Source organism: Electrona antarctica (assembly GCF_951216825.1).
Source record: "Electrona antarctica genome assembly, chromosome: 12".
Taxonomy (NCBI): Eukaryota; Metazoa; Chordata; class Actinopteri; order Myctophiformes; family Myctophidae; genus Electrona; species Electrona antarctica.
In genome coordinates, this window is record NC_136793.1 from 20,042,913 (window position 1) to 20,056,378 (window position 13,466).

At 41.7% G+C, this 13,466-nt stretch overlaps 1 protein-coding gene across 1 annotated transcript in view; it reads left to right on the plus strand.

Annotated features, from left to right (window-relative positions):
- Positions 1 to 245: 245 nt before the first annotated feature.
- The window catches only part of slc4a4a (solute carrier family 4 member 4a), a 94,072-nt gene continuing 80,851 nt past the window's right edge, over positions 246 to 13,466 (plus strand). Inside the window, exons 1-2 of the mRNA XM_079517186.1 lie at positions 246 to 335; positions 10,099 to 10,272. Coding sequence (XP_079373312.1) covers positions 263 to 335; positions 10,099 to 10,272 — 247 coding nt within the window. The 5' untranslated portion in view covers positions 246 to 262. The remainder of the gene's footprint in view (positions 336 to 10,098; positions 10,273 to 13,466) is intronic.

Consider the following 13,466-nt stretch of genomic DNA (forward strand, 5'->3'; position numbering starts at 1 on the left):
CAAGCGCTGGGTGGTCTTCCCCCATAGCAAATCTGTTGTTGTTGTGTGGTGTACCGTTTCCATTTCTCAGCTTAAGGGGAGTTGGGAGAGGTATTTGTCAATGATTCTTTAATGGGTGGAAATGAGCATCTCCAGCAGTACCAGACTCAGTCCCAGTCCTAACACGCTGCAGGTGAACCAGCCTAAGAGCTATGGCTCCACTTCCACTCTGTCACGGGAGCAAAGGTGTGAGCAGTCATTCTTTCTCTTCTACTACTACAGGATGGAGGACGAGGCCGTGCTGGACCGTGGGGCATCCTTCGTCAAGCACGTCTGCGATGAGGAGGAGGTAGAAGGTAAGAGCACTCCCTTCCCACCTATTACAATGCACTTGTTGTTGTATGCCTGCCTGTCCCTCCCCATTGAGGAATAATTACGACGCCGTGTCCCTAAGCCACAAGCACCTCATGCCTTCATATCGTTCAGACATCCTGCAGTTTGTGAGGTACAGATCTAGGCCCAGGAGAAATTGAAATGAAACAACAAAGAAAACTCCAAGCATATGCTGTACTTGGGTACTGAAGTGAAAAGCATTCTTGTAATATTTCTGCTGCTAATACTGTATATATAACCTACTGCTCTGAAGCTAGTAGGAGTGCTGAGATGTTTATTTTTTTCATCTGGGTTCAGGGATCACTCAACGCAGGTATAATGTAATTCTGTCACTAAAGTGTTCCATAAAAGTCAAAGGAAGTCACTCCAATGTAGTGAATTGAAAACATTTACCAAGGTTAAAGTTTCCTTCAAAGTTGTTCAAACCCCACCCTCTTTATCTACAACACTGTCCTGTAATTTTCTCCCCCCTATTTTCTTATTAGGAAGTTTTCCTATTAGTAGTATTAGTAACGTATTTAAATATTTAATTACGTAAGCCAATTTGAGGAGATGGACATTGTATGAAAATGGACTAGGCACACTATCAGCTCAAGTCCATGATGGACCAAGTATTCAGAAATGGGTTCATACCAGATTTCAATGCACTTCCTCTATGTCAGTGTTATTGTGCCTTGAGTCCAGATGTGTCTTAAGATTTTGTGACAACCACACATATTATTGCAATTTACACAATATATATATATAATATACAACTACGTTATTTCTAATTATTTTTATCTATCAATAGTGCACCTTCATTTCCCAATACAGAGGCAAATTCTATAGGTCAACCCAAATAAGGTATATTTTAAGCATCTCTGGCGTCCATATCATATCTTAGGCATGTTATTGTAGACTCAACGCATCACCTCATGACATAATGGTGCGTCAAAATGTTACGCATTGTGAGCTTTTAGATAGTTTATTTAGAACATAATTAGGAGTTCTACGTGTGTTTATTTCTCTAACTTCTCCAACAACAACAAAGATAGAACTTCTTTTGATGCAAAAATGGCCACTTAAGCCCTATTTTGTACTTACAGTTGGAGGCCATCGATATTGTCCTTTTCTTTTTGCTGAGGTTTGCGTGATCTGCGCAAAAGGACAGTTAACCCATTTTGGGCGGGAACCCCTTTCGTTATAATTATGTTATAATTTAGCTATTGAAAAATAGCAGATCTACAAGCTCATAGCGCGCCACCGAGTGGCGCGCTACGAGCTTGTAGGTCTGCTATCTTTAAAAAATCTGGAGGATTTAGAAGGATTTTTTTAAATTTTGAGGTCAGGCCTAAATGGGTCAAATGATAAGGGACAATATCGGTGGCACCCAACTGTATGGCCTACTGTACAATGGTTTCCAGGAGCAAAAACAGCCCATTTTCAAGCTCACACTGTGTCGCACCATGACACCCTGTGAGCTTAATTATTTACATTTTTGAAGATTTCTCGCCTATACTCAACTGACATGTCCAATGTAGGGACACTAAGTTGAAAGTGGTTAACTTATTCTGCCAACTCACAGCAGGTCAGGAGTAAACCTCATGCAAACTTACAACTATTTAAAAGCATATACTGTATATTTATAGTTCTCATAGAGAAAAAGCTGACACCTGCTGTGAAATTGTGTTTTTAACTTAGATATTAAAATATACTGTAGGTCTGTTTTACTCCAATGTTTACAAACATTAGCCGTGTAAAAAAAAAAAAAAAAAACTATGACACTGTAAAAACACTGTTTCCTGGTTCAACCCTGCTTAGCTTTGTGTCAAGCAAAGACACTGCTTGAGTAAGATGATGAGGGTGGTGCCTTTCATGGTTTCCTCCACTATCCCCATGTGTGAATGTATGTGTGAATGTAATTGCAACACACACATTGTAAAGCACTTACGTAAAGGGGTGTGTAGAAATGCGGAAAGTTTTATATCGTTCACAAACTTGCGCGGGGAACAGCCCGAGACGTCCTCGTGTGGAAAGCACCTTAGTCCTTATATCAAGAGCTAATCACGGACCCAAGAGTTAAAAACTTGTATCCCCTATCCGAGTGGATCACATATAGATTTTTGATCAATCAAACTCACTTATCAAAGTTTATTATTGACACAGTTTGCTGAGCCAACTCTATGATCTCAATCTCTTTTCTTTTTTGTATTATTATTATTATAATTGTTTTAACTCCCGGTATTCAAAATCCTATTCTGGACCACTCGGATAGAGATTACAAATGTTCACCTCTTGGACCTAGAGGTTAAAAAATCCTCCTCTGGTATTTTATATTTTTGGTATTGAGGTGACCCATTTCTTTTGTTTAAGTCTGTAAACGGACTGCCTTTAACTATGATTGATTGATAGAGTCAGTGGCGTTGTGGTTAGAGTGTCTGGCTGTCTGCCCTGGGACTGGGGTACGATCATGCTCTGAAAAATGGGACCCAGTGCCTCCCTGCTTGGCACTCACTATCAAGGCTTTGATTGGGGGTAAGTCCCTGCGACATACTAGCGTCATGTCCAGGGGGAGTACATCATGTCCAGGGGTTGTACTTGTACATCAAGCTGCCTCATGCTACAGAAACAGCAGATAGGCTCTTGCCCTATGGGCCTCATGGCTCGGCAATGCTTACTTATAGCCGAGTCATGGAATGTAACCTACTAGTAGTTAGTAGCCATCCTCAAGAAGTGTTCTTTTATCAGGTTCCTTTAACTATTCACCTTACCCTGAACCCTGCGGTAATATCTCTCACCTCCTGCAAGTAAGCAGTGTCCTAACGCCCTCAATGTGTGTGTGTGTGTGTGTGTGTGTGCGTGTGTGCGTGCGTGTGGCCGTGTGAGTGTGGCCGGGGGCTTTTGAAGCCTCCTTGGAGACTCACTCTTGTTCAGTCCCTCATTGTGCTGACCCCAAGCAGATATGTTGACTGAAGGAAAGCCTGATAACAAAAAAAGGAAAAAGAAAGTGCAGTACAGTACTTTACTTTTCTCACATTGTGCAAGGGACAGGCCTGCTAGTGTTTGACTAGTCTCATGTAGCTGCAGATGATCAGAGATCTGCACATACTGCTATGTCTGGGAAAAACTAAATTCACTCAGTTTTTAGCGAATTTAGATGTACAGAGATCTCTTATCGTTTGGCTACGGGAGCCTTGTGCGTGATCAGACTATTATATTATATATTTTACACTGATTAGCCTGTGATATTGCCTCGTACAGTGTTCAGACGTTATCAGCTAATCTTTGGGTATTTGAATCATGTCCCAGAGCTATGGTGATAATACTCAGTAGTGCAGTAGATGAATTCATGCATGGCTGACTCACCTGACCTGTCACAGATTGTCAAGGGACAACACAGCATGCAGGCCATGTGTGTTTTGTGAACTGAAGACATGACATATGAAAGCAATAGCATTCTTAAAGGACCATACCGGTGCTCTATTCACAGCTATGTCATGCATAAACATAGGCAGTACATTTTTCCATTACTGTCTTTATTTTCAGATTTGCATACACATTTTTGCCAAAGTCATTTATACTTCACCGAACATTTTTTGCTAAATATTCTCTTTTCTTCAGGGACTATTTCCAGCGAGACTTTTCAGATCAGTGGATTAAAACACAGCAAAAACTACACTTTGAGTCTGTCTTCAAGTTGATTTACATACCATACTGAAATTAACTGAATCCAATAGCTTCCTTGAAAATCAAACAAACCACCATATGATGATGAAAAATTGGAAAATCTGTAGTCTGTAAATAAATGTATACTGAGAGTCATGGTTAGGCTGAACATGCCAGATCACCAGTATGATCCTAGTATGATCCTGATCATAAAATGACATTTTACAGTCCAATAGGTTGAGATGTGCATCTTCCATATCTGTCAGAAAAGACCACCCAAAATACCATAGTTCATTCTGGGGTAGAAAAAAGTTACTGAATGGTAGAAAAAAAGTAAAACAATTTGCACCTTGCTCACCTTCTCTCTCTCTCTCTCTCTCTCTCTCTCTCTCTCTCTCTCTCTCCCCCTCTCTCTCCCTCCCTCCCTCCCTCCCAATCTAACAGTAGTTTAAAGCCACAACACTATTAGCATGCTGTGGGCACTGTGTGGCAAGTTGCCATGCACCTTCCCCATTGGCCTGGGTCATTTCCAGTGGCCTGGTTACTGGGGAAACTGGCATCGGTGTCGCTGCTTCGCAGCAATCCATCGAACTAAACAAACCTCCCAGCAAACACAAGGCTGTGATCTCATTCTCCAATAGAAGTTCCTCTTCCAAACGAGAAAGAAGCGGAAGTCTTTTAACAAAGCTGTTACTGGCAGTACGCAAATCTTACTTTCCAGCTCCCTCGATTCGTTTTTGTTTCCTCATCCATCACTCTTCTCTCTCTCTCTCTCTCTCTCTCTCTCTCTCTCTCTCTCTCTCTCTCTCTCTCTCTCTTGTCATATCTATCACTCCAGTGATCACAATGCCAGTGGATCATACATACGGTGGTGTATCATTTGGGTCAATTAATGTTGCCATTTACCATTTAGTCCAAAAGCATTTTAAACGTTAATCTTTATTACCCATCAATGTCTACCATGGTGAGAAAATATAATCTGTAGTGTAATCTCTTCCCCATCTACACAGCAAAAATACACTGTGTTCTGTTAATTTATGTGCGAGTGTAAAAATGGCCCAAGGATTTTACTGTGTATGGGCTACATTAAGAATGACTTTGAATTAAGAATGACTTGGCAACCAGTAAAAAGGTCACTCTGATGATACCCAGTCATTATCTTGGAGAACATTTTGTGTTTCAGACCCAACAGCGTCACAGTAAAAGTCCTCAATGACCCATTTACAGTCTGTGGAGCAGCACACAGGCAGAACCAAATTTAATTTGGCGTAATTACTGTCGTAATCAATGTCGCCTCTCCATTGAGCTTACTGCAAAGTAAGCCTAAAGTTTAGTAGCCTACATGACTTTGCCAGTGCAGGCAGTGCATCAATCATGCGCGATTGATCTGGTGTTTTTATGTTATGGCATAAACACTGTAAACGTGCCATGTTTTGGTTGTGCCGGTTCTGTCTCCAACTCTCTGTCTCCGTCTGTCTGTCTGTCTGTCTGTCTGTCTGTCTGTGCATGTCTGTCTGTCTGTCTGTCTGTCTGTCTGTCTGTCTGTCTGTCTGTCTGTCTGTCTGTCTGTCTGGCTGGCTGGCTGGCTAGTGGCTACAGTATGTCTGTGTGTCTGTGTGTCTGTGTGTCTGTGTGTCTGTGTGTCTGTGTGTCTGTGTGTCTGTCTGTCTGTCTGTCTGTCTGTCTGTCTGTCTGTCTGTCTGTCTGGCTGGCTGGTTGGCTGGCTACAGTATGCTTGTGTGTCTGTGTGTCTGTCTGTCTGTCTGTCGGTCGGTCGATCGATAGATAACCTACGCAACTCTCAGGCCAAAGAATCTCTGAGTATCGTATAAAAAAATACTTTATTAAATCAAATTAGATTCACTTCTGTTGTTCCCTTTCCTCAAATTGTTCAGGGTTTTGCATCTTTTCTAGATTCTCACCAAAGGTCCGTCAACGTCAGTGAATTTAGATGAACCCCCAAACACAAGGCATTGTGTTTGTGATGGAAGTGAATAAAGAGTGCCGTTGTGCTTAGATGGATACAGTATCATTGTCTGTTGTTTTGAGGGGCTCAGCCGCATCCTGGTAGTGTCATGTGCAGTGTGTGGTCCAGAGCTTCCCAGAGTCCCTTCAAAGGGCATCATTTTACACTGATATCATGGAGCCTTTGTACAGGACAGCTGCTGATGTCTACACTGAGAATAAAATACAACCTGACTCTTTTCTCACAGTCATAGTATAGTTCTAATCATCAGTAACATGCCACTAAATTGTGATTCTTGAATAATCATTACCATCTACACATGCTGTCTATGAGAATCCTCATTCTTACAATGCTTGATAATGGCAATACAAAACAACAGTAAAAGGCTCAAGGGTCTGCAAAACTAGCTAACTGAACCGTTTTAACAGAGCTAAGAAGAACTTCTAAAACAATTATTATTATAATTATTATTATTATGTTTGTTTGTTTTGGTGTATTGTATTCTGCTTGTCAGTGATTACCATCACCATAAAGCTAGCAGTTTTTCAAGCAAATAGCTAAACAATTTCACTTTCACTGCCAGTGTGACCCTTTATCCACAGCAACCATTCAACTGGTTTATGAACCAGCATTGTCAGCTGGTCTTGGTTGCACAGCTGAAACCCTATTACGTAAAGACAATTCCACGTGGGGGAAATTGAAGTAATATCCTTGGGCGACCCAAATGGCGGGGGGGGGGGGGGGGGGGGGGAGCTGTAACTGGTCACCTTACAAAAACAAAACAAAAAAAGTGAATACTTTTATTTTGAGTATGGTTTGGTTTCTTTTGATCATAATACATAAACAAATAAATAAATAAATAACCAAGAGTTTTCAGAATGTATACACATTGTTGGAGTGAAGGCGGTGAAGCATAGCCGTTGTGTGTATTATGAAACAGTCCAGTCTGCTTGTTCTTACTGACCCCAAGCCTACCAGCGATGTGTGAGAGCGCTGGTCCTGCTGGGTCTGCGCGGTGACACGATGCTGGAAGTACTCACTTAAAACAAAGAACAAGTAAAAAGTAAAAGTAGCATTACCACAATACAAAAAAATAATCTGTTACAAGTATGCCTGTATTCAACATTTTAATTGAGTAAAGGTACTAAATAAAAGTGCAAACGTTAAAAGTACTCATATATTTAACATTTTTTGAAAATAACAGATCTACAAGCTTGTGAGCAAAGTAAATAAAGCGATCAAATAGTAAGTATATACTCTGACATGTAGTGAAGTAGAAGTATAAAGTATTAAAAAATGGACATACTACAGTCAAATAAAGGTGCCTAAAAATGTTACAGTACTTGAATAAGAATACTTATTTTCCACAACTGTGGAGGCCTGCAAGTAGTCGTGAAGACTTCACTGCTACCTGCTACATCTTTTCCACTCCAAATATTTAGTTTGACAGTGTACTGCAAATTCTACAGCCCAGAACCCACAAGTCTTTCTCTCATTTGGTTGTATTCTTGGGGCCACGGGATGAAAAAAATCCTGGTTTCATTGTATTGAGAAATGCCATCATTGCAGTATATCGTCGCTGTCAGGTGTAATGTCCAAAACGGTTACTTTTCAGGGGGAGAAAATACCTTTGTTTGAATGTGTGTTTTATTGGTTAAATATTTCTAAAAGCCACAGACACACTGTGACACCCTTTTACTTAAAAAAAATAGCAGATGTACAAGCTTAGAACACATGATACGATATGTTGTGAGCTCGTGAGCCTGTCACTACTTTTGCACGGTACAATGAAGTGGTGGCTTGATTTACAAAAGAAAACATAAAAAGATGAAAATATCATGTAAACAGTGTTACTCTATCATGGTCACGTCGTCTGTGTAGATGTTTAGGGCCCTCATCTTGTGCTGTCATCAACCTACGTCATCCTTCAACTCGGTACACAGAGTCTTGTGTCAAAGTTCACCTGGAAACAATTGTGCAGTGGTGGAAAATTCTTGAATAAAAATATGAAAGTATTGGCATCAAAATGTACTTAGTTAAAGTATACCAAAAGTAGTCAGTAGTCACTATGCAGAATGCCCCATTTCCCATTTTTTGTGAGCTTGTAGATCGGCTATTTTCAAATGGCCAAAATGTATAGGGCTGAAGTGTTTTATATGTGTTTTGTAATAATAATCAAAGTAAGTTGTAAATAAGTTTTCAATAAATATAGTGGAGTAAGTATAGTGCCTCTGAGATGTAGTGGAGTACAAATAACAGTATTGGAAATTGGAAATACTCAATCAACTCAATTGATACTCAAAATTGTACTTAAGTACAGTACTTAAGTAAATGTACTTAGTTACTTTCCACCACTGACAATAAATTGTGTTACCACCGGTCGATGAAGGACTGACTTAATGCTACTGTAGGTTAGTAGGTTCTCAAAGTCATGTTCAAGGACGCCCACAGGGTCCTCAGCTAAATGATTGATTGATAGTTAGGAACCAAATGAGGGTCTGCTATTTTCACTATCTCTTAACTCATTGACTGTCTCTATTGATTAATTAATTAATGAATTATTCCGCCAATGCCACAGTCTTTTTCCAGTGCAACATACTCTTATTTTGACCAGAAACTCCCGGCCCGTGAACCGGAAGTAAAAATGCCTGTGTAATCTCATTTTATTCACCCGAAACATAAAATGTGTAATCGACACCTTAGTTATGGGCCGTGAATAAAACTGTTTTATTGATCGATTTATCGCCCAGCAACCGAGAGCTATTCATACAGTGGTGAATAATATTTGTTTTTCTTTTTCGTCATTGGCAATGTGGACCTCAGAGCATGATTTTGTTTTCTTCCTATATTAAAATTGGCTAAAGGGTGGGTTATATGATATCTGAGTTCACTACAATCTGGGAAGTGGGAAAAACAGCGCCCTCTGCTGTTTGTTTCCTTTGAATTTGCCTCTGGAGCTCAGATATGACTCAGATATAATATAGAATTCACTACCACTCAGACATAACCATATATAGAGTTAACTATGAACTCTGAATATGAATAGCCCCCCCCCCCAAAAAAAACATGATCATAAGGTATTATTATTGTAATATGTATTATATGTAAGGAGGAAGATTATTTTTCAAAAAAGTGTAGGCCTACAGTATTTGTTAAAATTATGTTTTATGGGAACACGCCCACCAGTATACCTGGTTTGCCTGGTGGGTGGTGAAGGGTGGTGATCCACCTGAACTGAAGCAGCACCCACAGCTGTTGTATGATATAGGGGGGAGGGGTTAGGGGAGGGGATATTGTGATGTCACTATATCACTGTTTTTGTCATGGTTTCAGCCTCCAGGAAGAAACCCTAAATACAAAGGGAAGAAATCATTGCACATAAAAACCACACCAAGGGGTCTAATGAAGTACTGTCACCTCATAAACACATGATAAACTGGAAAAAATACAAAAATCACTGCACTCCATCTTTAAATCACTACTGAAAACAGATTCTTTTATTTGTGGTTTTTGATTACAGCTACATTTGATAATAATAATATTTATTTCACCTCATTCTTTTTATGTATATTTTAACCAGTTTTTCAATTGTTGCATAAACTAGTACTGTACATCATTTTGCATCATTGTTTCTCCTGCTGCGTTGTATTGTGTTGGCCTTCAGTCATTTAAAATGTGCTCTATAAATAAAAATGTAGTTGAGTTGAGTTGGCTCAGATATAACCATATATAGACTTCACTACGATGCACTCAGACACATAATAGAGTTCACTAAAGAGTTCACCATGGAGCAGACATAACCATATATGGAGTTCCCACTGCAGCTACACCCAAATATGGCATGCTGACTGTGACAGCATGACATCAGACCTAAACAAACCGTGTCGTCATGAGTCTGATCGGCAACATTGGTGTGATGGAACGGTCTTGCGGACCGACCTCTAGATGTTCGGGTGGCCTGAACATCTAGAAACGTTAAAAAAGGGACATTTACTCACGACCCATAACAATGGGAAACCCATTGTTTGGGCAACAAATGTAATGACACAGCGTGCGTGTGTGTGTATGTGAGTGTTATAACCTCACTGTTCCTTTCTCCACCCTCCCCTGAACAGGACACCACACCATTTACATTGGCGTGCACGTGCCCAAGAGCTACCGCCGCCGGCGACGTCATCGCCGGAAAGCGGGGGGCCACAAGGACAGAAAGGAGAGGTTGATGGAGAACGCCTATGACAAGTCGGATGCAGAAAACAACGACGAGGCCAGCAGCATCCTCAAACCTCTCAGTGAGTACCGACGCAGCCCACGTCAGGGCCGATTAGTCTGATAACCCCCCCTCCCTCTCCCAGGAAACGGAAAACGCCTCGCGCGACTTACTGTCACCCAGGGGACTTTGCTGACTCCACTTAGTGGCAGGAAATAGCCGCGCTTCCCTCGACCAAGTGACGAGTTTGTTTGGACAGACAGGGGTGAGGACTTGGTGTGGAAGTAATTGGCGTTCAGATAGGAGTGAACTGACCGATGATATGGGTGTCAGAGTGAAAGGGCACGCAGTAAAATCCTGAGTGTTTTTTTTAATGGTGCTGTATAGTGATTTTGGAATAAGTGTTAAGTAGCTCGATATTCTGATTGTAATCTCTGCTGCTGAGTGTTTGTTCAGTGACAGGGTTCTCCCCGTCTCTACAGATCTTGAGGTAAACAGAAAATACATTTTCAGGATAAATTAGGAGAGAGAACTCATGCAAGATAAAACGGTTAGACAAGCGAAAGGGGATGTTATGAAACAAATAGATGAGCATACAAAATTGAAACTGGAACTTATAGTGGGGTTCTCTCTCCTGAATGGGTGAAATCACTGAAATGTGTAACTCACCTGAAATGTATTTTCTGTTTACTAAAGAGCTGGAGAGATAGGGATACTATTCTATAGCGATGATTACTATCATCACAAATCACAATATAGAACTTAACATTAAACTTTTTGTTTTAACCCCAAAACTATCACTTACACCACCTTTAACTCTGTCCCTTATGGACATTTGTATACTCTCTGAGTTACAAATGTATGAACACAGGATTTCACTGTGCACGTGTGTGCGAGCGTGTGTAGCCTGTGGGTTCCGCATGTGTGGCGGAACCCACGGGCATGTTTGTACCCACATGCGTGCATGTACTACATATAATGTAGTTGGCTGCTGTTGCGTCATTGTTTGGGGCCATTCACAACAAACTAGTACGAGAGTTCATTTAACAAAGGGTGTAAGAATGAGAGTCTCTCAGAGTTACAAATGGTTAACTCAACATAAAAAAACAATAATAATCAAACTGTTCCTTTGTCTGGTTCCGGACTGACATGTCATGTCCCAAACTGTGTGCTGTGGGAAGTGGATCGACAGTGCAATCCAACTGTTATTATTACTTCTTCAAACCGCCACAACGGCAGCTATAATAGTACTGCGACATGGGTTCTATATAGGTTCTACTTAACACCACGTCTCTCCAAGACAGACTTCACTAAAACAATAATTACAGGACAGTTATAAAGTTGTTCTCACCACACACACACACACACACACACACACACACACACACACACACACACACACACACACACACACACACACACACACACACACACACACAGACACACAGACACACAGACACACAGCCACACAGACACACGTACACACGTACACACAGACACACAGACACGACCAAACGGACACGCGGCCAGCAAGTGACAGCCACAGCATGGGGCATTGGGGCAAGCATTCGTCTATGATTTAGTTCAGATTGACTGATGCCATTTGCCCAATGGACGCGTGTGCGTGCGTGCGTGCGTGCGTGCGTGCGTGCGTGCGTGCGTGCGTGCGTGCGTGCGTGCGTGCGTGCGTGCGTGCGTGCGTGCGTGCGTGCGTGCGTGCGTGCGTGCGTGCGTGCGTTGTGTGTGTGTGTGTGTGTGTGTGTGTGTGTTAGGGGTGCAACACTAAATCTAACTAATTGAATTGATTGATTATAAGCAGTAGGCCTAATTGATATTCAATAGATTAATACAATAATCTATTCGGAATTGATCCCTATTTTGGGCATGTCATTTACAAGCAAGAAAATATCAAAAACATAAAAAAAAGTGAAAAATCGAAATAGTTGATCTACAATCTTACAATGGATTGTGTGATCTTGGAGACCTGCTATTTTCACAATTTGTTCACGCCACATTTGTATGGCAAAGTACAAGTTAATGCTTAATCGATTATCTGATTAACCAAGTTATTTATTGAATAATAGCTAAGTAAATAATCAATAGTTGCAGCCCTAGCACAGTATGTGTGTGTGCATAGTGCGTACGTGCACGTGTGTGTGTGTGTGTGTGTGTGTGTGTGTGTGTGTGTGTGTGTGTGTGTGTGTGTGTGTGTGTGTGTGTGTGTGTGTGTGTGTGTGTGTGTGTGTGTGTGTGTGTGTGTGTGTGTGTCTGCAAGACCCTGGAGTCATGTAGTCCTGGTGGTAGGGGGTTGGGGGAGGGGCATGCCCAGTGATCCTGTGTGTGCCCTGGATAATGCGTTGACCTTGGCTCAGGCAATGGACTATAAGTCAAGGGAAGGGCGTGCAGAAGTGGGTCGAACGCTGCACAGCAAAATGCTGGGTGTTAACACTATAGTGTCCCTGGACCCCACTTTGAGAACCACTGCTCATGCACACTGACAATTTTACTGTGCGTACAACATGCACTGTGGTGGTTGGGGTCTTCACTTCATAGATTCTTGAAGTCCATTATTGGATGTGTGGGTTTTTGCATTCTCTTAGAGTTAACCGTTCACCCTGCCAGGGTGGGTGCACCACTGCACCATGTTGTGCAGTGGTGTGCACAGATAGACACTAGGGGGTGCTAGAGCACCCCCTGCCCTTTTGGCAATGTGCCCTTTTGAAGAAAAAAAAACGGACGGTTCCACGCGCTGCACAAGGTGCCCTTTTTTCACTTGAGCACCTGCCCCTCTAAATGTCTGTGCACGCCACTGATGTTGTGCATGCATGAGCAGGTGGGTACAATGAGGGAGTGAAGGGTTGAATGAGTGTTTTACTTGGTATCACTTGATCCCATAATCGCAATGTTTGCTGTCGATGATTATAACGCGACGCTAAAGATAAAGAATTGCCGTTTATTATCGCCCCAAAATAATTAACCACTTGGATCCTAGAATCTCTACTCTGTGCATGTCATATTTGACAAACATTCAGCAAACATAAGCTAAACATTTGGCAAAAACAGCTGATTTGCATATTGCTGCATTGTTTCACGAGTTGCATTGCTGCTGATTTTGGTGAAGAAAACAGGGGTCCTGTCAAGTGTATAGGGTTAGTCTTTGGTGGTATGACCCGGCCGGGGATCGAACCCCGACCTCCCAGTCTCAGGGCGGACACTCTAACCACAAGGCCACTGAGCTGTATAGGGTTTAACTGGTAGTTAAAAGCTGTGGAGTCC